The sequence below is a fragment of the Bison bison genome, unplaced genomic scaffold, assembly GCF_000754665.1.
Source record: "Bison bison bison isolate TAMUID 2011002044 unplaced genomic scaffold, Bison_UMD1.0 scf7180017864098, whole genome shotgun sequence".
Lineage (NCBI taxonomy): Eukaryota > Metazoa > Chordata > Mammalia > Artiodactyla > Bovidae > Bison > Bison bison.
Genome location: NW_011494670.1, coordinates 5,614,762 through 5,639,329, shown reverse-complemented (window position 1 = coordinate 5,639,329; position 24,568 = coordinate 5,614,762). Strand labels below are relative to the sequence as shown.

At 37.7% G+C, this 24,568-nt stretch overlaps 1 protein-coding gene across 1 annotated transcript in view; it reads left to right on the top strand.

Moving 5' to 3' along the window:
- MORC1 (MORC family CW-type zinc finger 1) overlaps positions 1-24,568 on the top strand; it is a 164,378-nt gene that overhangs the window by 28,982 nt on the left and 110,828 nt on the right. Inside the window, exon 9 of the mRNA XM_010838592.1 lies at positions 16,958-17,083. Coding sequence (XP_010836894.1) covers positions 16,958-17,083 — 126 coding nt within the window. The remainder of the gene's footprint in view (positions 1-16,957; positions 17,084-24,568) is intronic.

The window sequence follows — 24,568 nt, the reverse complement described above, 5'->3', positions numbered from 1 at the left end:
GGCAAGAATACTGGAGTGGGTTGCCATAGTGTCCTCCAGAGGGGTCTTCCCAAGACCAGGGATCGAACCCAGGTCTCCCACATCACAGGCAGATTCTTTACCATCTGAGCCACCAGGGAAGCCCTCTTAAGGCATTTAGGCAGTTAATTACAAAATAAAGAAAATGGATCAGACCTAGGAAATACACAATTTCGCTTTGGAACATTGACCACCCTGCAATTTTTTATATGATTGATTTTTCAACAAAATGTTTCACATTTCAATCACAAGAAAATTTTTCTAAAGACAAGGATGGGATTTTATGAGGAAGGATTTATTGTAAAGAGGTGACATAATTTCTGTACCAAAGATGCAGTACATTTCATGGTTTCTTTTATAAATACCAGCTGGTGCCAAGTAGAGAGAGCAATACTACTTCCTGGGGAGGCAGTAATAATGCCAGTTTTCTCTTCTAAAAAGTTAGTGGATTCTGACAATAACTTCTAATTCCTCTTCACTAAGGGATTAGTAAAACCATTAAATCTTGAGGCTGAAAGAATGCATCTGGTCCAAGATGGATCTTTCTTTGACTCGTCTTCCATTTATGACTTCTGATCTTTGAACTTCTAAATCAAGTGCAGTTTATATATCTTGGTTTTGAGAATAAGTGGTTTGTAATAAAACAACTTTTTTACTATTTCTTTCTATTCTGGCTATTGTATCCCTTTGAAGCCACAGGGCATGATTTGACATCTGTCCAAAAACAAATTTCAAGGTTTTGAACTGTCTAATTTTCACCTTTAGTCTTAGATGATGTGGTCCTGCCAATTCTGAAAATAATTTAATTTTCTACGTAGGAATAGGAAAACCAAAGCTTACAGGCTTTGTTTGGCTTCAGAGAATTGATTTTCTGGTATAATTTATTTTCTTCCAATTTTTCTTGTTGTAAAATCAAAAGTAAAACAATATTTTAAAACTTTTTAAGGAAAAGAATTTCTATATCATAATTATTAATTTATATTTGTCCATTCTAGTGTTTTTAAGGACAATTTTTCAGTTTTCTTTTTTCATTTACGATTTGCTTCTAAACATATGTATAGTCTTAATAAGCCTCATTTCATGATTTCTTGATAAGTGGCCATTGCATTGATTCATCATAAGTTACATAACAATTCCTGCATTTCTGTATAGTAACATTAGTTTCAGTGTTTCACATTATTTGTGGGTAATGTTGAAATAAACATATTTGTAAACATGTATTTTTTTTATTTTTTGAATTATTTTCTTAAGACAGATTCCCAGGAAGGGAACCACTGAGTCAAAGGATCTGAACTTTTATACAGTTCTTGCAAATATTTGGCATCACCAGTATTTTATTATTTTAAACTTAGCAATCAAAATCCTTCATCATTTTACCTTGGGCTGAGGCTCTAACAGTAGTTATCTGACCATTGTCAGGGCCTTGTTTCAAGATGACAATAGCCTCATGAAAATTTCATTAAGTGTGATGTTCAAGCACAGGGCGGTGGCTTGTGCTTTGGCAGTATCAGTCTAAAGATAAACTGCTTTCACTTAAGAAAAATTATGTGTAGGTATATAACAGTCATCTCACAATTTCAGCATGCAGATGAGGCATAAGTTTGCATTTAATGTGTGATATATTAAACTGGAGTTTGGATCTGTGATTGTGGTATGTGGAGAGTGCAAGAGAAGGGTGCAGAGGTTCCAGGGCAACATGCAGAAAGAGAGTTGTAGCTACAGAAAAAGAATAGTGTTGAATTATATCATGTTAAGCTTAGGCAGAGTTCTCGAAAGGGAAGAAGATGGTATGAAATATAGCTTCGTAACAAATCAAAATGTGGAACAAAATGGAGGGGCCGGAGAGGGCTGAGAATACTAAATGTTAAAGAAATAAAAGTGAACTAATAACAGAAAACAAGATGTCTCTTTTGGGCCTGTTTAGACAAATTTTTAAAAATTTGTTATCTATTTTTAGCTGTGCTGAGTCTTTGCTTTGTGTGGGCTTTTCCCTAGTTGAGGTGAGAGGGGGCAATGCTCTGGTTGTGTTGTGGGGGGCTTCTCTTTGCTGTGGCTTCTCGTGTTGTAGAGCACAGGCTTTAGGACCCGTGGGCTTCAGTAGCTGTGACGTGTGGGCTCGGTAGTTGCAGTTCCCAGGCTCCAGAGCACAGGCTTAATAGATGTGGTGCATGGGCGTGGTTGCTCTGCAGCATGTGGGATCTTCCTGGATCAGGAATTTAACCCACATTTCCTGCATTGGCAGGTGAATTCTTTACCACTGAGCCACTAGGGACACCCCAATTTTTGTTTATTAATTTATATTCTGGTAGTTTTTGGAACTCTGAACCACGTCCCACACCTCAAACCTTTGTAACATTTTCTCCCACCAAACTTTTTTTTTTCCTTGAAGTAGTCTATTTGCGCAGAATAGAATCAAGTAGAATCAAGTTAATCCATTTTTACCTTCTCACTGGTGGTTGTTAGTAACCTTCAATCACAGTCACACGGATTATTAAAATTAAAAGTCATTTTCTAAGGTTATATATTGATGGAGGGTAGTAGGACTAAGAAAGTGCAAGATGACAGACTGGTGGAAGGTTTAAAATGAGTCAGTGCCCATCATTAACCTCATATGTGGTTAGTGTAAATTGGCATATACAAAATCTACAGCGTTGTCATTCTGCTTTGACATTCCTTACTCAGAGAGTTTATGTAGATGCCAGGTGTGGAATTGCAGTTCTGTAATTTGGATGTTTTAAATTTCATTCATAAGACATACAACCTTATTATGTGGATGTGTCAGTCGTTCAGTTGTGTCTGACTCTTTGTGACCCCATGGATTGTAACCTTCCAGGCTCCTCTGTCTACGGAAATCTCCAAACAATAATACTGGAGTGCGCTGCCATCCCCTTCTCTAGGTGATTTTCCTAACCCAGGGATAGAACCCAGGTCTCCCGCATTGCAGACAGATTATTTACCATCTGAGCCACCAGGGAAGCCCATTGTGTGGATACTGGTATGAAATTATAAGTTTATAATAAAGACTTTTCCAAATTCACTGGAATCTTGAGTGGTAGCCCTGTCACAGCATCATTTTCAGGATTTCAAATAGCTCAACTGGAATTCCATCAGCTCCACTAGCTTTGTTCATAGTGATGCTTTCTAAGGCCCACTTGACTTCACATTCCAGGATGTCTGGCTCTAGGTCAGTGATCACACCATTGTGATTATCTTGGTCATGAAGATCTTTTTTGTACAGTTCTTCTGTGTATTCTTGTCCCCTCTTCTTAATATCTTCTGCTTCTGTTAGGTCCATACCATTTTTGTCCTTTATCGAGCCTATCTTTGCATGAAATGTTCCCTTGTTATGTCTAATTTTCTTGAAGAGATCTCTAAGTCTTTCCCATTCTGTTGTTTTCCTCTATTTCTTTGCATTGATCGCTGAAGAAGGCTTTCTTGTCTCTCCTTGATATTCTTTGGAACTCTGCATTCAGATGCTTATATCTTTCCTTTTCTCCTTTGCTTTTCACTTCTCTTCTTTTCACAGCTATTTGTAAGGCCTCCCCAGACAGGCATTTTGCTTTTTGACATTTCTTTTCCATGGGGATGGTCTTGATCCCTGTCTCCTGTACAATGTCATGAACCTCCATCCATAGGTCATCAGGTACTCTATCTATCAGATCTAGTTCCTTAAATCTATTTCTCACTTGCACTGTATAATCATAAGGATTTTTTTTTTTGGTAATACCTGAATGGTCTAGTGCTTTTCCCTACTTTCTTCAATTTAAGTCTGAATTTGGCAATAAGGAGTTCATGCTCTGAGCCACAGTCAGCTCCCAGTCTTGTTTTTGCTGACTGTATAGAGCTTCTCCATCTTTGGCTGCAAAGAATATAATCAGTCTGATTTCGATGTTGACCATCTGGTGATGTCCATGTGTAGAGTTGTCTCTTGTGTTGTTGGAAGAGGGTGTTTGCTATGACCAGTGTGTTCTCTTGGCAAAACTCTATTTGCCTTTGCCCTGCTTCATTCCATATTCCAAGGCCAAATTTGCCTGTTACCCCAGGTGTTTCTTGACTTCCTACTTTTGCATTCCAGTTCCCTATAATGAAAAGGACATCTCTTTTGGGTGTTAGTTCTAAAAGGTCTTGTAGGTCTTCATAGAACTGTTCAGCTTCAGGTTCTTCAGCGTTACTGGTTGGGGCATAGACTTGGATTACTATGATATTGAATGGTTTGCCTTGGAAACAAACAGAGATCATTCTGTCATTTTTAAGATTGCATCCAACTACTGCATCTCGGACTCTTTTGTTGACCATGATGGCTACTCCACTTCTTCTAAGGGATTCCTGCCCACAGTAGTAGATATAATGGTCATCTGAGTTAAATTCACCCATTCCAGTCCATTTTAGTTTGCCGATTCCTAGAATGTCGACGTTCACTCTTGCCATCTCCTGTTTGAACTCAGCAGTGGCCACAGGACTGGAAAAGGTCAGTTTTCATTACAATCCCAAAGAAGGGCAATGCCAGAGAATGCTCAAACTATTGCACAATTGCACTCATCTCACACACTAGTAAAGTAACGCTCAAAATTCTCCAAGCCAGGCTTCAGCAATACGTGAATCGTGAACTTCCAGATGTTCAAGCTGGTTTTAGAAAAAGCAGAGGAACCAGAGATCAAATTGCCAACATCTGCTGGATCATGGAAAAAGCAAGAGAGTTCCAGAAAAACATCTATTTCTGCTTTATTGACTATGCCAAAGCCTTTGACTGTGTGGATCACAATAAACTGTGGAAAATTCTGAAAGAGATGGGAATACCAGACCACCTGACCTGCCTCTTGAGAAACCTGTATGCAGGTCAGGAAGCAACAGTTATAACTGGACATGGAACAACACACTGGTTCCAAATAGGCGAAGGAGTACGTCAAGGCTGTATATTGTCACCCTGCTTATTTAACTTCTATGCAGAATACATCATGAGAAACACTGGGCTGGAAAAACACAAGCTGGAATCAAGATTGCCAGGAGAAATATCAACAACCTCAGATAAACAGATGATACCACCCTTATGGCAGAAAGTGAAGAGGAACTAAAAAACCTCTTAATGAAGGTGAAAGAGGAGAGTGAAAAAGTTGGCCTAAAGCTTAACATTCAGAAAACGAAGATCATGGCATCTGGTCCCATCACTTCATGGGAAATAGATGGGGAAACAGTGGAAACAGTGTCAGACTTTATTTTTGGGGGCTCCAAAATCACTGCAGATGGTGACTGCAGCCATGAAATTAAAAGACACTTACTTCTTGGAAGGAAAGTTATGACCAACCTAGATAGCATATTCAAAAGCAGAAACATTACTGCCAACAAAGGTCCGTCTAGTCAAGGGTATGGTTTTTCCAGTAGTCATGTATAGATGTGAGAGTTGGACTGTGAAGAAAGCTGAGCCCTGAAGAATTAATGCTTTTGAACTGTGGTGTTGGAGAAGACTCTTGAGAGTCCCTTGGACTGCAAGGAGATCCAACCAGTGCATTCTGAAGATCAGCCCTGGGATTTCTTTGGAAGGACTGATGCTAAAGCTGAAATTCCAATACTTTGACCACCTTATACGAAGAGTTGACTCATTGGAAAAGACTCTGATGCTGGGAGGGATTGGGGGCAGGAGGAGAAGGGGTCGACAGAGGATGAGATGGCTGCATGGCATCACCGACTCAATGGACATGAGTTTCAGTGAACTCTGGGAGTTGGTGATGGACAGGGAGGCCTGGCATTCTGCAATTCATGGGGTCGCAAAGAGTTGGACACAACTGAGCGACTGAACTGAACTGAACTGAACTGTATAAAGACTTTGCAGTTACATGTAAGATATGCCAGTGAATCCTGGATCTGTGTGTTCGTTTTCTTTACTCTTTACTACATCTCACTCTTGCTTGTTTACATGGTGGTCCATCACCTGTTCCAGGGGCATTAATCTTTGGGGAAGAGGATGGAGTGTGTATGACGGGAAGGGCTTCAAGTAGTATACATATATTAAATTATTGAAAACAAATTGAACTTCATAAACATACAAATCGGTGTAATAGTGCTTCCTCACTTTCCACCCCAGTTCCTTTTAATCTCTCTTCTTCTATAGAAATTATTCTGCACCTTGAGTTTTAAAATATACCATCTAGTTTTCTTCTTAATAATTGTCAATTTATTAGATTTAATGCAGATATTTTTTCTTCTTTACCTTTTTTTTGGAAATAATTTAAACTTTTTGAATGGGTTACAAAGATAATACCAAGAATTCCAATGTACTTCACTACGATTCCACAAATGTGGTATTTTACCACACTTGCTTTATCTTTCAACCTCTTGCTCTTTCTCTTTTTATATGTAGTTTGGATCCTTGGGTTCTTTTTCATTCTTTCTATTTTCAGGGTCATAATATGATACTGTCTATATAAATTATTTGGCTAGAGTTGTTCTAAATTTGGCTTTGGCTAGTGGGAGCCTGTTCAAGCTGAATCTTATGTTCTTTTCATGTCATCATCATTTTAAAACACTTTTGTACTTGCTGGAACCACAAGATGTTCTGGGCTCATATTACTTTCCTTTTTCCCTGATATAGCACTGCAGTCATTTCTCCAAGAGACCCTGGTTCCCTTTAGAAGATAATGCTGCACTTCATTCTAAACAATGACTTTTAAAAATGCTGTACTTTATTTTTGAAATGGCTGTATAGTGATCAGTTACTGTATATTGGTATATAACAATTTTGTATAATATTCAGTTACTATATACTATAGTATAATGTATAATGTGATGTTATATATCAATGCTCCCCTATTGATTAAACTTAATTTTTTCACTCTTTTAACAATACTGATTGTTTTATTTTAGGGCACATGTACAAATACTTCTTTGGCATTCTTAGAAAAATTATTGCTGGATTAAGTGGTAGTAATTTTCAATTTAAATAGTGCTAAAGTGCTGTGTGAAAATACTTACATTTCTATACACCTGACCAATGGTCTGAATTTTCTCAGTGCCCTGATTCTCACCATGATTTGATGTAATCAATCTTTAAAAATGTTGCCAAGTAGCAAATTCTTAGAACCTAGGCAAAACTCATGAAACAGATTTTTATTCACAGCTCACACAGAAAAACCAACTATGCTGACATCTTTGTCTCACAGTTCTAGCTCCTAGAACTGTGAGATAATGAATTTTTGTTACTTAAAAAAATTTAGCAGGTAGATTAAATATTTCTTTGCACTCCAGTTTCCTCCTAAATATTAAAAAAATTGAGTATATTTTCATGTTTTTGGACACTTAATTCCATAATTTGCTTGTGTGTTTTGCTTATATTTCTTTTATATAGTTTTTCTTGTTGATTTTTAGGAATATTTAGTGTAGTATAGCTATTAATGCTTTGGGTATTAAATATGAAGAAAACATTTTCCTCTAGTCTGACATTCTTCCCAGGTGGTACAGTGGTAAAGAATCTGCCTACCAGTGCAAGAGAGGCAAGAGGCACAGGTTCAATCCCTAAGTCAGGAAGATCCCCCGGAGGAGGAAATGGCAACCCACTTAAGTACTCTTGCCTGGAGAATCACATGGACAGAGAACCTGGTGGGCTACAATCCTTGAGGTTGCAAGGAGTCAGACACTACTGAGTTGACTGAACACACACAGACTGACACTTGGCCTTTTTTAAATTGAAACATTTATTGAGATAATTACAGACTCACATGCAGTAATAAGAAGCAATACAGCGAGGCTGTGTACCCTTTCCCAGTGGTGGCATTTTGCAAAACTATAGTGTAACATCATAACAGGGATATCAACATTAATATAATGAACAAACTTTGATGCAAATTCACCAGTTCATCAGCACAAGGACGCTTGTTTTTGCTTTTTATAAACACACACCTCCTTTCCTTTTTCCCCACTTGACTTTCTTTAAAAATGTATTTATTTTTTTATTTTTGACTGTGCTGGGATTTCATTGCTGCGTGCGGGCTTTCTCCAGTGTGTCGAGCGGGGGCTGCTCTCTAGTTGCAGTGCATGGTCTTCTCATATGGTAGCTTCTCTTGTTGCAGAGCACTGCCTCCAGGTCATGGGGTCTTCAGTAGTTGCAGAACCTGGGCTCAGTAATTGTGGCTCCTAGGCTCTAAAGCATAGGCTCAGTAACTATGGTGTGAGGGTTTAGTTGCTCCATGGCATCCTGGATCTTCCTGGACCAGGTATCGAACCTATGTCTCCTGCATTTGTAGGCAGATTCTTTACTTCTGAGCCACCAGGGAAGCTCCCCCCTTGACTTTTAACATTGTTAGTATTTTCCTTTGTCTTACAGACATTTTTTAATTTTTGAGGTCAAATCTGTTAATACTAATACTTTCTTTTCTCTGCTTCTTTTGCATTCTGAACTCAGAAAGTCCGTCCTTAGCCAAATATGTTTTCTTATCATCATTTCTTTTAATATTTGTAATTTATTTCCATATAGCCTTTTAATCCATCTGGGATTTATTTTTGAAGTTTATATGCATGGGGAAGGATAGATTAATTTCGTGCTTTCCTAAAGGATATAGAATTTAAAAAATAATCCAGCCTTTTTTACTTATTTGAAGTGTATTGTTAATATAAACTAGATTACAACCATTCATGGATTTATTTCTAGACAGTCTGTCCCTTTTCACTGATAGAATTTTTTATTCCTGCTCCATTAGAATTTCTTAATTGCTGTAGCCCTTATAATGCATTTTGTTATTTGGTAAGACTACCCCTAAACTTCTAAAAAATTGCCTACACTTGTAGATGTTCTTTTTTATATGAATATTTAAAACAAGCTTTTCAAGTTTTATTACAAAAAATTCTTGGGTTTTTTTACTGGTAGTCTATTGAATTCATGGATTAATTGGGGGAGAACTAGCATATTTATGTTTTGGTCCTTATTCCCGTCTACTTTTATATAGTTGAGTTTTATAACAGCATAGTATATCATACTAATTAAGAACAGAGCTTTGGTAGTTAGACTGAGTTCAATTTATAGTTCTACCTGCTGTGTTTTTATGGGGAAGGTAGTTAACCTCACAGAGCCTCAATGTAGTCATTTGTAAATGGTAATGATAGTAATGGTATTATATCACAGGGTTGTAGTGAAAATTAAATGATATATGATGTAAAAATTCTTCTTTGGCACATTGTACATACCCAGTAATTGTTAGCTATTATTATTTCTTCACTTAGTTCTGGTATATTTCTTGTTAAGTTTATTCTTGGGCAAGTTCTGACTCTTCTTAGCATTCAAATAAGACTTATTTTTTTCTTCATTGCTTTTTCAAATTATTTATTTGTTAGTTTACTGATGGCAAAGCATTGACTTTTTGCCTGTTGATTTTATATCTCACCATTTACTGAACTATTTTATTCTAATAGTTTTCAGTTAAATTTTATATGTAGTTTTTATCTTTAAACAATGATGGTTTTATGTCTTTATTTCTGTTGTTGTTCATTTGCTAAGTCGTATCTCTTTGAGACCCCATGAACTGCAGAATTCCAGGCTTCCCTGACCTTCACTATCTCCCTGAGTTTGTTCAAACTCATGTCCGTTGAGTTAGTGATGCCTTCCAACCATCTACTTATTATTTCTTTATTTCTTGTTTTAACTAATTAGCTAGTTAAATAGAAGTGGTAATAGCAGACATGCTTTTTTGTCTTGTTTTTGTCTTAATAGAGTTTTTTTACATTTGACTATTAGATGTGATGATTATTCTAGTTATTATTCCTTTGAATCAATGCCTTTTCAGTTTCAGGAAGGCAGTTATTTCTAGTTTATTGAGTTCCTTTTATTTTTTACATCAGAAAGTAGATATTAAATTTTAGTCAGTGCTTTCTGATATCTGTTGAAGTGATTTAGATTTGTTTTTCTCCTTTAATCTGTTAAAGCAATGTATTAATATATTAGAGTTTATAATGTTGAAACATCCTTGCTTTGTTCAAATAAACCCAACTAGTTTATGATGTATTATTCACTGTGTTAATTTTGCTAGTATTTTATTTAATGTTTCTTTGTCTCTGTGTTTACATATGAGACTGGCTATAATTATGCTTTTATTATCCTTATCTTACTATTGGTGTATAGTCTATAGTAGAATGAGCTGGAAAGTTTTTCACCTCTTTTGTTAGTTTAAAAGAGTTTATATAAAATGAATCCGTCATTTACCTATAGGTTGGATAGAAGTTCCCTGAAAATTTTGTGGTCCTATTACTACTTTTTTTTACTTTTCAGTTGGGTTATAACTGTTAATCTATTCAAAATTTAAAATTCTTAGGGCAAATTTATCATTTATAATTTCTTATTAAAAATAATCCTTTGTTTAGATTTTCAAATTTGTTGATATGGAGTTTTATGTAAAATATTCTTTTTTTTTAATTGAAATACAACTGCTTTACAGTGTTGTATTAGTTTCTGCTGTACAACAATGTGAATCAGTTATGGAATGAAAGTTGCTCAGTCGAGTCCGACTCTTTGCAACCTCAGGGACTATACCAGTCCACGGAATTCTCCAGGCCAGAATACTGAAGTGGGTAGCCTTTCTTTTCTCCAGGGGTTTTTCCCAACCCAGGGATTGAACTCAGGTCTCCTGCGTTGCAGATGGATTCGTTACCAGCAGAGCCACAAGGGAAGCAGCTATATGTACATGTGTATCTTCTCCCTCTTGAGCCTTCCTCCCACCCCGCCAACCCCCCACCAATCTCACCCCGCTAAGTCATCCCAGAGCACCAAGTTGAGCTTCCTGTGCTATACAGCAGCTTCCCACATACGGTACTGTATATACGTCAGTGTTACTCTCTCAATTCGTCCCACCCGCTCCTTCCCGCCCTGTGTCCACAAGTCTGTCTCATCATCTGTGTCTCTATTCTTGCCTCACAAATAGGTTCACCAATACCATTTTTCTAGATTCCATATATATGCGTAATTATATGATATTTGTTTTTCTCTTTCTGACTGACTTTACTCTGTATGACAGACTCTAGGTTCTGCCACCTCACTAGAACTAATTCAAATTTGTTCCTTTTCATGGCTGAGTAATATTGCATTGTATAGAAGTGTAACACATCTTCTTAATCCGTTCATTTGTTGCTGGGCATTTAGGTTGTTTCCATGTCCTGGCTATTGTAAATAGTGCTGCAGTGAACGTGGGGGTGTATGTGTCTTTGTGAATTACGTTTTCAAATTATTCAGGCTTAATCGCTCTTGTAGCATTTTTCCCTTTTTGTAGGGGCTAGGATTGTATGACCATTTCCTCTGGTCTGTTGTGCATGTGATTTCCTTGTACCCATGTTGCTTTCAGTTACTTATCATCTTCTTAACATATTCAACCCTTATGATAAAATGGAAGAAAGCATGGACTCTTGTCACAGATTCATGATGAAAAAAGGCATGTCATGGAATTGACTGCCATCAAAAGGGCCTTTCGTACCCCTGGAATCCATCACAGTTCCAGATCTCAAGCAACTAGAGGAACCCATCTGACAAAGCAATTCTGAAAGCAATGATATAATACAGGGTCACAGAGTTGAAATTTTGTACCAAGTAATGTTTTGAAATTAGGTGCCATATTGTCAGTGTATTTCTAAATTGACAGTCATTGGACAGCATTCTGTAATGTCTCTGGTTTATGTCTTAACTGAGCTGCCTGGGAACACATCAAAAGTTACAGCTTCAAATTGTTATAATGTGCTTCTTACTGTACTATGGTTATGGTAGAAGCACTTTCATTACTTTGCGAAGCTTATAACTTGCCTTTTAAATTACCTCTTTGAGTTGACATTTATCTTAGGTATAATCTACCTTAAGGTTAAATTTGGTTATCCCCTTTATAGTTCAGAACTTAAACTAGTTAAAAATCTTTTTGCACTTCTGTATATTCAAGATAATTTAGGCTTTGTTAGTTTCAACTTCAAAAAAATCTTCATAGATTTTTTAGGGACTTTGGCAGTAAATTTAGAAAAGTGTCTTGGTTATTATAACATACAATGTTTTCATGAGTAGAAATATGGCACCTCTGAGATATTCCAGAAGGGATCTAATTTAGTCCAGTACCTGGATTTAAGAGTCATTTTCTGAACTGTGGAAGGATACCCACTCCAATATTCTTGCCTGGAGAACCCCATGGACAGTATGAAGAGGTAAAAAGATATGATGCTGAAAGATGAGCCCCCCCAGGATGGGAGGTATCCAGTATACTACTGGGGAAGAGTGGAGGGTGATTATTAATCCTCTAGTAAGAATGAAGCAGCTGGGCCAAAGCAGAAATGATGCTCAGTTGTGGACATGTCTGGTGGTGAAAGTAAAGTCCGATGCTGTAAGGAACAATATTGCATAGGAACCTGGAACGTTGGTTCCATGAATCCAGGTAAATTGGAAGTGGCCAAGCAGGAGATGGCAAGATTGAACATTGGCATATTAGGAATCAGTGAATTAAAATGGATGGGAACAGGTGAATTTAATTCAGATGACCATTATATCTACTGCTGTGGGCAAGAATCCCTTAGAAGAAATGGAGTAGCCCTCATAGTCAACAAAAGAGTCTGAAATGCAGTACCTAGGTGCAGCCTCAAAAACGATAGAATGATCTCAGTCCATTTCCAAAGCAAACCATTTAACATCGTAGTAATCCAAGTCCAGGCCCCAATCACTGATGCCTAAGAAGCTGAACGGTGCTGTGAAGACCAGAAGACCTTCTAGAACTAAGACCAGAAAATGTTGTCCTTTTCATCAAAGAGGGTTGGAATACAAAAGTTGGAGGTCAAGGGATATATGGAGTAAAAGACAAGTTTAGGCCCTGGAGTACAAAATGAAGCCAGGCAAAGGCTAACCGAGTTTTGGCAAGAGAACATGCTGGTTGTAGCAAACACCCTTTTCCAACAACCCAAAGAATTGATACTTTTGAATTGTGGTGTTGAAGACTCTGGAGAGTCTCTTGGACTGCAAGGAGATCAGGTCAAACCAGTTAGTCCTAAAGGCAATCAATCCTGAATATTCACTGGAAGGACTGATGCTGAAGCTGAAGCTCCAATACTTTGGCCACCAGATGCAAAGAGCTGACTCATTGAAAAAGATCCTGATGCTGGAAAAGATTGAAGGAAAAAGGAGAAGGGGACAGCTGAGGGTGAAATGGGTAGATAACATCACCAACTCAATGGACATGAATTTGAGCAAACTCTGGGAGATAGTGGAGGACAGAGGAAACTGGTGTGCTGCAATCTGTACGACTGCAAAATGTCAGATCCAACTGAGCAACTGAAAAACAACAGAGACTCCTCTGTTGTTTATTCTAAATTAAACCAAGGAAGTCCTGAAAATTTTTCACTTATTTGGCAAATACTTATTGATGAGGATGATAGCCTCATAGAGGGTACAGCCTGATGGGGATACAGTCGGTAAACAGGCAGTGACAAGACTAAGTGTTATGCATGCATGCTCAGTAACTTCAGTCGTGTCTGACTCTTTCTGACCCTATGGACTGCAGCCCGCCAGGCTCCTCTGTCCATGGAGTTCTCCCACTCCAGTGGGTTGCCATGCCCTCCTCCCAGGGGATCTTCTCCACCCAAGGATTGGACCCAGGTCTCCTGCATTGCAGGCAGATTCTTTACTGCTGAGTCACAGGGAAGCTCAGGTGCGATGAAAAGGAGGCACAGAAAGAGGGAAGCACTGGAAGAGAGTGATTCACCCAACCTTGGGGAATGAGGGAAGGCTTTGACAGCAAATGAGATCTCCTGAAGCGTGAAGAGGAGGTAACTGAAAATGGCCAACGAATTGAATGTGCCAAGGCTTGAGGATTATAAAGCTTGATCCCATATCTGGAGAAGTCGGTAGTCCTGAATGGCTAGACTGAAGCTGGCAGGAGATCAGACTGGAAAATTAAGTGGTGTCAGGGTCATGAAGGACCTTAAGAATCATATAAAAGCATTTGAAAATGACATTGATTGGCCTATTTCATATACAGATTTCCTACTTAGCCACCTTTTTCCATCACTGAAACATCATAATAGCATAAGTATTATTGCCATTCTGTTAGTCACAAGTAAATGAGATGTTAATATTAAAAGGTTTGTTTACAAGATTGACCCTTGGCTGGCTTCTGGGAACTTAGCTGGTAAACAGCCCCCCATCACTGATACAGAACTTTCTCTTAACAGATAAAGGTGGCTCACTGTGTGCAGACTGTGTAAACAACCTGATTTACGCTGAGGATCTACATTATTTCTGGGACTCCGGAATTTTAATACGTGCTAGGCAGAGGGTGCTTATATGACCAGCCCCAGGGAAAAAACAAAGTCAGAAACAACAAAGACAAAAAAACCTTGAGCACTCACTCCCTTAACGGGCTTCCCTAGGCAGAAGCGTCACACACATGTTGCTACATATTCATAGCTGCGGAAGAGTATTGTCTGTGTGACCCTTCATGAGGGGCACAGAACGTGAGAAAGCCAGGCAAAGATCCTTCCAGACACCGTTATCTTTTCTGTAAGAGTTCCTGTATATCCTTATACATCTCCATGATAAATCTTAGCCTTGAGTAGTTATATGCTAAGTCCCATGAGACTTTCTAGTGCATTCCCCTCCTCACAAAGGAAGGGCTTGAGGATCCCTTACACACGTGCTGTGAATGTTCATTGAATATGTATTGAATGAGTAGAAAATGACCTATTAAGAGGTAGAAGGATTTGTGTCCTTATTTTATATTTGTGTGATGTTTTTTTAATCAAAACTTGTATAACTCAGTTTGATCTCTTACCTTATTTCTCAAATTCTCAAACTTGGCTCTGAATTACTTTTGACTTTTACCTTCAAATGACAGAGAAGTGTTAGCTTTGAGGAAAGTTAAAAGAACGCTTCTAGCTGTAAGGGCAATTTCAAATTAGGAGATCCAGAAAGAATTTGAATAATGGGAGAAGTACTCAGAATTTTTATAGTGTCCTAGGGTGACTTTTTTTTTTCTTTACAGGTGAGGTCTTAACTTGCTTGTACAGCTTCTAATATACTAATAATCAACTTCATTATTGCAGTGCTGTATCTTCATGCACACAGCCTTTCTTGTCACATTAAAGCTACACTCATATTTGCCATTTAAAGACCACTGCGATTAACCTTGGGTTTCCCTGGTGGTTCAGAGGGTAAAGAATCTGCCTGCAGTGCAGGAGACCCACATTCGATCCCTGGGTCAGGAAGATCCCCTGGAGAAGGAAATGGCAATCCACTCCAGTATTCTTGCCTGGAGAATACCATGGTCAGAGGAGCCTGGCGGGCTACAGTCCATGTGGTTGCAAAGAGTCAGACACAACTTAGTGACTAAACAACAGCCATACTAGATACTTTTATATAATTAATATTGGGAAATTCTACTGAAGGCTTACTCTAAAAGAATTTATTTTTAAACAATTAATGGATTTATAATGAGCTTCAGATCCCACCTGGAGGAACTTACAACCAACCAGGAAATCCTTAGACTGCAAGCCTATGGGCTTTGTCATCATTTTTATAAATTCCTTAGAGTTCTGTTCTTTCTCACTGAGTAACTGCCAACATTGTGACCCATTAAGCAGCAACACTTCCACCCAGACAGGCTTTATATTTCTTTTCCATCAGCTTGCCTCCCTCTGGACTGAGGTGGGATTGTAAAAATGATAGGTTTACTACTCCCTGCTTTCTGTTTGTGCCTTATAGCCTTCACAGCAGTCTTTTCTTGGGCCTAGTAGATGGAGAGTGCTACTTCTTCAGCATGGCTTGGCCTTTTTTAATCTTTATTTCTTGTCTATTTGGAGAGGATTTACAGTTTGTAAATATACTTTAATATTGAAGGTCCCTGGAGTTGTTGGTGTTCGGCAACACAAAGACTTCTCAACACCATGCGGTTTTACAAGAGCAGTTTTCCTCGTAGGCTGTTTACTTTGTTCCGCTTCAATTTCATTGCCTTTCCATCCTTTACTTTTCTCTTTTTATTTTTCAATTCCATTGTTGGATTCCTCCCTTCAACTGGCCATTAATATTTATTTTAATCCTTATGTTAATACTTATTTCAGTTATAGAATGAAGTTTTATGTTTCTTGTTCATAATTTTCAAAGTAAATTAAACATTTTATTGTATTTCTCTCCACACAGTAACTTCATGGAAATGCATTTCATTCATGTGGACCTAGATTCTTTTTGTTGTGCTTAAGCAAGGGAATTATTTTGTTTATTTGATGTGATTTTGTCCTTCTGGGCTGATAGTTTTAATGAAAAGTATCTTTTCTATTGCTGATATAAGTCTGGGGGTGTGTGTGTGTGTCAGTTGCTCAGTCGTGTCTGACTGCGACCCCATGAACTGTAGTCCACCAGGCTCCTCTGTCCAAGGAATTCTCCAGGCAGGAGAACTGGAGTAGGTTGCCATTTCCTTCTCCACTGATGTAAGTCTGCTGCTGCTGCTGAGTCGCTTCAGTTGTGTCCGAATCTGTGCGACCCCATAGACAGCAGCCCACCAGGCTCCCCCATCCCTGGGATTCTCCAGGCAAGAACACTGGAGTGGGTTGCCATTTCCTTCTCCAATGCATGAAAGTGAAAAGTGAAAGTGAAGTCGCTCAGTCGTGTCTGACTTTTTGCGACCCCATGGACTTTAGCCTGCTAGGCTTCTTTGTCCATGGGTATTCTCTAGGCAAGAATGCTGCAGTGGGTTGGCATGTCCTCCTCCAGGGGCTCACCCCAACCCAGGTCTCCTGCATTGTGGGAAGTTCTAATCTAAGTGTAGGTTATTCAGGTAAGCCCTTGTATTTAGGGGTCTGTGAGTGTTATAAGATTTGCTGGTATTTGTCATGTCACTAGGTTTAGGAAAAAACTTTCTGGAGTTGCTAGTAGTAATCATTATGACTTGGTAGTCTTAATTTTTTCTTCTCACATAATGTCATTATTATATTCAATTATTTTCTTTTCTAGTTTTCCAGAGAGATGGTCATTCAGAGCCTATACATCTGTTCTATATTTTGATCCTTGGATGAGAATATTTATTCAGGCCAAAAGAGTTAGAACAAAATACCTATGCTATTGCCTCTACAGACCCAGGTAATTCACCTTCGTTCAATTGTGTTCATAGAGTTTTCATTTGTAAAATACCCCCCGACCCCAATTGTTAATTTGATTGGAAGAGTTTTACAATGGCAAATAAAATTTGAACTGCATTCTGGAAGGTTTGCTGAAGAGTAATCATATGAAACAAATATTTGGCCATAAAAGCAGTATGGTGTAGTGAAAACTGTCACTCAGATTGTCCGCCTCAAGTAGGAATTTGTTATTTACTGCACTGAATCCTAGGTGCTTTGATTGTGATAAGTGCTATTAAAGAAAATGCAGTTCTCTTACATTTTCTTTTTATACAATGTATTTGAACTATTAAATCATATACATATATGTATATGTATATTTTATATATAGAAAGAATATATGTATAAATGTGTATCTAATTGGTTTATATTTTAGCATAAGCTTTTAAAAATATTTTTATATATATTTGCATATTGTATAACTTACCTTGTACAACTATGTGTGCAATCAAGACAGTCTTTTCTTAGTGTGTGATATGTGGGTGGTCATTCATTTCTTTACTAAACATTTATCAAAACCTTCTGTGAGTTTGAGATTGTGCTAGAAAGATAAGATTAGCTCTAGCTTTCAGTTTACTATCTACTGAGAGGAACATTTAATGCTTGTACACTGTGTGTGTGTATGTATATATACCCTTTGATATGCATTATTTTAGTTGACTTTTGCAGTGACACTGTGGGTTATGTTTTATCATTATTTAGAAATAAATAAATGTCAGAACTGGATAAGAACTCAAATTTTCTTACTCTGAATTCTTTATCAATTCAAATTCCATGCTCCTTCCCCAACAGCACACTAATTCTATATAATAGACCCACATTTGTTATGATGTCTTATTTTCTGGAAAAGTAGTTGCTGTCCTGAGGCCTTGCAATCACTCATGTCAATACTGATATTAAAAATTGTGGATCTCTGAATTGAATGAGCTGACCACACACCAATGGATTCCTCAAAAGCTTTACTTTTGATTTCTGATTATACTGCAGGTCATATTTTGAAAAATGAAGTATACGAAGCCTGAGACTTACTCTATAAATCTATTCGTTCCCTAATTCATATCAAAGTGATACTTCTTTTCATCAGCCTCATTGTTCTGGAAAGTACCAAGAGTCTCCTGGATCAATCAATATAGTTGATCTTTTCAAATTAAATTATTTATCTCTTAGGGAGTTTGGGTACAAAATGGTTTAAGCCAATGGAAAATGTGGGTTTGTCTCTATTTTCTGGGGGAATTTTATTAAATTGAATTTTGTCTACCTAAATTACTTAAAATCAAGTGATGGCTGTTTCCCATCCTAGTGTATTTTTTAAATGAACATTTCAATGTACTATTTTTAGATATATCTTACCAGGAATAGATATAATATAAATATTTATTTTATTCCTTAAAAGATACTTAAGGAGGCTTGAACCTTTGCCATGTGTTACACAGGGCTCTGATAAACTGTTAAATCTGATATTTGGTATCTACAGTAAGGACAGATTTAATTTTCCATGGCTTTATCCCTTAGGCTTAACTTTCTCTCCATTTGCCGTATTTACTTGCATATTATTTTCCTCACAGGTTCTCTAGTGGCAAAAGTTTTATGTAAGAATATGTGAAGTTCTATCCTTGTTATCTCACCACTTGCGGGGTCACCCTTACTTTATTTCTTCCCTGAAAGGCACTCTATCTCTAATGGCCGTATCAGAACAAATTAAAAGCTGGGAATGACCCTATGTGACCAGAATAGAAATGTTTAAAATATATTGTTTAAATACTCTGTCCACTTGACCACCCAAGCTCCAGTATACTTCTAGAAATGAACACTGGATATTATTTGTAAGAATACATACCTATACATCAGTCATTTCTCTGTGCTTTTATTGCAAACACAAAAAAGAACATTGGATTTTAGCTGTGTGAATTGACTTATAATTACTGGAGCTTCTTTACCCCAATGTCTCTAACAAGTTAGAAAAGGGACTGAGGGGAATTTTTAATCCCTTAATCATATTCTGTTCAGTATGTTTATCAATAATTTAGATAAAAAGCAATTTTGAGTTTATAATTGACCCTTAACTAGGAGGAATATCTTATATCAGGCACAATATGAATTGAAGTACAAACGATAAATGTAGTATAAATACTTACAGTCCTGAATTTAGATTTTTAAAATCTATTTGTGTTAATATATTAATACTAGATTGGATACTCATTTACATGAAAAAACTAGGTATTTTCATTGACCACAAGCCTGATACAAGCTGATAGGATGATGGGGTTGCTGAAGATGTTTATGGAACTTAGTGAACAGAACAAGATGTTAATAAACTGTGTCCTGCTGACACCATGTCTGGAGGGTGATGTTCAGACAAGGATGCTTTAGAAGGGAAGGGGACTTCCTGGTTCACAGTAAGGTAACTATCCGGTGGGGGCTAACTAATGGAATTGAGCATCATGTTGTGAATGAGAGAAGAGTGAGTGAAAACTTGAAAGGCTGCCATGTGATGGCTGGAATTCTAGACGGCAGAACTTGAATGGCTGTATAGCACTAGAAGACTAGCTCAGCATGAGAGTGTTGTGCTGTTTTTTTGCAGAGACACAGAGATTACCTTTTCCCATTGATGTTTAAGATAAGGGTACTCAGAGAAGTCACAGAGCAGGGCACCATACAGCATGCTCGCTGTCACTTTTGTCTCAGTGTTTTCTCCGTGGCTGGGGTGTTCTGAGAACTGAAGCAACAGCCCAGTGTTGCTCAGGTTATACCTGAGCTCTATTGAGCTGACTTGGCCATGTATATTTAGTATTTGCTTCATGAAGGGTGGATTTTCCACCATCAAATTCAAAGCTTCCTATTGGACAGAGTCTAGGGACAAGACAAGAGTTTGGGAAGGTTTGATCCCTCACATAGCTTCCTTTGATTGAACCAGTCCCTGGTCCAGTTAGCAGGTTTGATGTCCAGAATACTAAATCCAGTATGTCCAGGATGGGAAGTTTAGTTTCTCCAGACACATGACATAAAGTGTAATATACCAACTCAGAGTTGTGAGTGTGCCATGAAATTAATGAAGCAGTTAAAGGCACTCTCAGTCAAGATGAGGACAAATTTGTCCCTAAAAGAGCCTAGATTGTAGAAAGAATTATTGTTTAGGTAAGAGTTTCAGCTAGGTGATTTCTTTACATCTTTCAATGTAAAGATTTTAGAAGTCTTGGGATCTTAAATATTGTTTATCTATATAATACAGACAGGCTAATACATGGCTGTCTTATTTGATCTTCAGCAACAGACATTACTGATTTCCTTTGGCTTTGGATTCTTTAGGTTTAGTAGAGAAATAACTCTGATTTATGCAGGCGTTAAATCTCTGCACATTAGGACTAAGGACGGACACTTTTGAAAGCTCCTTAAGGGAGATAGAGCCAAAGTATCTGTTTGAAGATCTCCATTCCTCATTATCACTGCTTTGCTGTGGATTCATAGCACTGAAAGGAGCCCAAATGGTATAGAGTTGTAGTCCCCCATTTTCATAGGAGCAGCATGATCCTTTTAAAGATATTCAGGGACATTGAGTTTATGGTCTGCTGTTGAATATCCTGCAATGCTGTGCTTCTGGGACAGTCTTCATTTTTTAGGGATATTACCCAACTGCTCACCTCCCACCCACTGGGACAGACTAATAACGTTTTAAATGTGTCTCTTTTGTAAATTGTGCATCTTATGTATTCCTTCATGAGTTTGTATTATCTTAAATCATTTAATCTTTCAATATCTGAAAGTAGTTGAAAGCAAAATGTGGATCAGTGACACTTTGAGTTTTGATTTTGCCTTTTACTAGTTGTGGACCTTCAGCAGTTGCTTAAACCTGACACTTCTCCACTGTGTATTGAAAATTCCCCTCTCCCTCAGGGTGGTTGAAAGGATTAAAATAAAAATATGTTTATTTTAAACATAATGCTCAGCATAGTTCCCACACATTTGTGAATAGACAGAGATTCATGGAATGAGGGGTTTTGGGTGACTACTTTAGACAGAAAATTAGGGAAGTTACTTTTTTTTTTTTGAAAATTCAAATATTTTTATTAGTATTATTATCAAGTATTTTACCTGGCTTACCTCTCTTTCCCCTTTAAGTCTAGTATATCCAATATTGCTTTATTAGGAAGTTACTTTTTAAAATAAAGAACTTTTGAGCAGACAGCTGAACAAACTGAGAAAGTGAATGTATCTAATGCTGTATAAGCAAATAACCTGTAGATTGAGTGACTTAATAATAAAGCAGCCATCTGTTATTGCTCATTGTCTGTGGGTCAGTAATTTGATGGTGGTTTTGTAGGGTAGCTTTGTTTTGGGATCTCCCATGAAGTTGACAAGAGATTTTGGGCAGGGCTGCTTTGGAGCTTGATGGGTAGCACACTTCCATCTGGCTGACTCCCACGGCTGGCTGGCACTTTGGTTCCTCTTTATCTCGACCACTACACAGGACTGCCTGAGTATTTGTACAGGGATTGGTTTTCACTGGAGTGTACAATTCAAGAGAACAGAGTAGAAACTGCAGTCGTTTCAATGCTAGGCTCGAGAGTCATCTACCATCACTTCTTCCATATTTTGGTCACACAGATTCAGTGTGGGAGGGGACTACACAAAGGCATGAACACCAGGAAGTAAGAACCATTAGAGGACATCTGGGAGGTTGGATTCCACTATGAATTGTATAAGAATTTTATGGGATGGTTTTTCCAGGAAGAGAAGAACAGCTCGTAGAGGCAGCGGGGAAAGGATAGTAGAGCTAGAGCATGGTGATTGAAAAGAGGCGAGGAAGATGATGACAGGTTCTGCAGGGCTTGACCAAAATGGTAATAAGAGGAATTTGTATTGAAAATGTAAAGTCTTTTGAGAAGAGTGACATTACTTAATTTATTATTTTACAGGATTACTCTGGCTGCTTAGTGGAAAATTGATTTTATGGGGCAAGAAGGGAGGAAGGGAAATTAGTAGAATACCATTACTGTATTCTAGGTGAGAAATTACAGTGGCTTGAGCTGAGGTGGTAATGGTAGCAGTAATGAAACATGTTTAGATTACACGTGTTTAGATTATCTTTAGATTGTAAAGATAAGAGTCCACAGACCTCCTGACAGATTGCATGTGACATGAAGACAAGGAGCCATGAAAGCCTTCTAATGATATGGGAGGTGCGTGTGTGGGGGTCAAGGAGAATGGTGATGAGGTTCTTTCCACTTGTACTGGACATACTAAGTTTGAAAAGTCTATCTGACACCCAGGTCTCGCTGTCAACATCATACAAGCCAGAAAATTCTTGATCATGCCTCATTAGATGTTTTGATAAATAATGTAGGACTATAACTATTTTATGGTGTGACTAATCAGGCAAACTTGTACTTAAAAAGAAAATAACTATGATTGTGAGTACTATAATGTTGTGATTCATAACTGTGGGCTGATTTTTTTCTGCATAATTAGAAGTTTAGAACTTAAAAAAAAAAAGAACTTTAATTTTCTTGTTGTCTGTTTTTTCAACTTAAAATTTAAAAAATACTTTGTTTTATATTAGCCAACATGTTTTGGACCAATTTTGTAAGTATGAGCATTAAAAACCAATTAAAATTTAAATTTTGCAGGTGATCCTGATTAAAACAGTCAAAGTGCTGTATTATGCTACAGTCTATAGTTTTGCCACATAAAGTCTTAAAAATTACTCAATATTTTTTCATTTTTTGATTTCTCTTTAGGGGTTTATTTCTCTCTAGGGGATGTGGTTCCATTTTGCTCCTAAAATAGTAAAATTTATTAATTAAAACTCAAACAGGGGCTTCCCTGGGGTAAGAATTCGCCTGTCAATGCAGGGTCACGTGTTCGATTCCTGATCAGGGGAGATCACACAGGCCACAAGGCAACTAGGCCCATGTGTCATACTACTGAGCCCACACGCCACTTGCCGCACCTAGAGAAAGCCCGTGCATAGCAACAAAGACCCGCCACAGCAAAAAATTTAAATTAAAAAAAAAAAACAAAAAAACCCTTAAACAGTACAGAGTTCGATACTGGAGAAGATCAAATAACTAAAAGCTCCCTTTACCACTTGTCATTCACTCTGTGCTCTAGCAATCTGTAATCTCCCCAAAGGAGAATCTCTGCCTGGAGTTTAATAAATACCCTCCCAGATCGTCTTCTGCATATTTACATACACATAAACCACACACACAATTTTTAAACATAAAATTATATGTAACTTTTTTTTTAATTTACAAAAGTTCTCTTGGAAATCTTTCTTTGGCACTGTTAGATGCACGGTATAGTACTCTGTGGTTTAACTACTTACTGATGTATAGTTAGGTTTTATGGTTTTCACTGTGTGTGTTTGTTAGTTGCTCAGTTGTGTCTGACTCTTTGTGACCCCATGGACTGTAGCCTGTCAGGCTCCTCTGTGCCTGGGATTCTCCAGGCAAGAATACTGGAGTGGATTGCCATTCTCTTCTCCAGGGAATCTTCCCGACCCGTGGATCAAACCTGGATCTCATGCACTGCAGGCAGGTTCTTTACCATATAAGCCACCAGACAGTAAAACACCATTTTCCTTGTTACAGTGCTAAACTGGATATGCTTGGGCATTATTTGAGATATGCATATTTATGCTCAAATATGATTATTTCTGTAGAATGGATTACAGAAGTAAATTATGAGTCAGAAGATAGATACACTGTTAATTTTGAGGGGCCCTGTTAATTTACCCTCCAAGAAGTAGAGATCAATTTATTTTTACACCAACAGTTGTGTAAGTGACCTTTTGTGTCGTTCCAAATCTATGTGTTATTAATAGTATTTTCTTATTTTATTTTTGCCATTATAAGGAACAAAACTTTTATTATTTATTTTTTATTGTGTTAGCTTTCATTTTCCCTCAATACTTTTTTTTTAAGATTTTTTAAAATTTTATTTTATTTAACTTTACAATATTGGTTTTGCCATATATCAACATGAATCTGCCACAGGTATACATGTGTTCCCCATCCTGAACCCTCCTCCCTCCTCCTCTCCATACCATCCCTCTGGGTCGTCCCAGTGCACCAGCCCCAAACATCCAGTATCATGCATCGAACCTGGACTGGCGACTCGTTTCATATATGATATTATACATATTTCAATGCCATTCTCCCAAATCTTCCCACCCTCTCCCTCTCCCACAGACTCCAAAAGACTGTTCTATACATCACTGTCTCTTTTGCTGTCTCGTATACAGGGTTATTGTTACCATCTTTCTAAATTCCATATATATGCGTTAGTATACTGTATTGGTGTTTTTCTTTCTGGCTTACTTCACTCTGTATAATAGGCTCCAGTTTCATCCACCTCATTAGAACTGATTCAGATGTATTCTTTTTAATGGCTGAGTAATACTCCATTGTGTATATGTACCACGGCTTTCTTATCCATTCATCTGCTG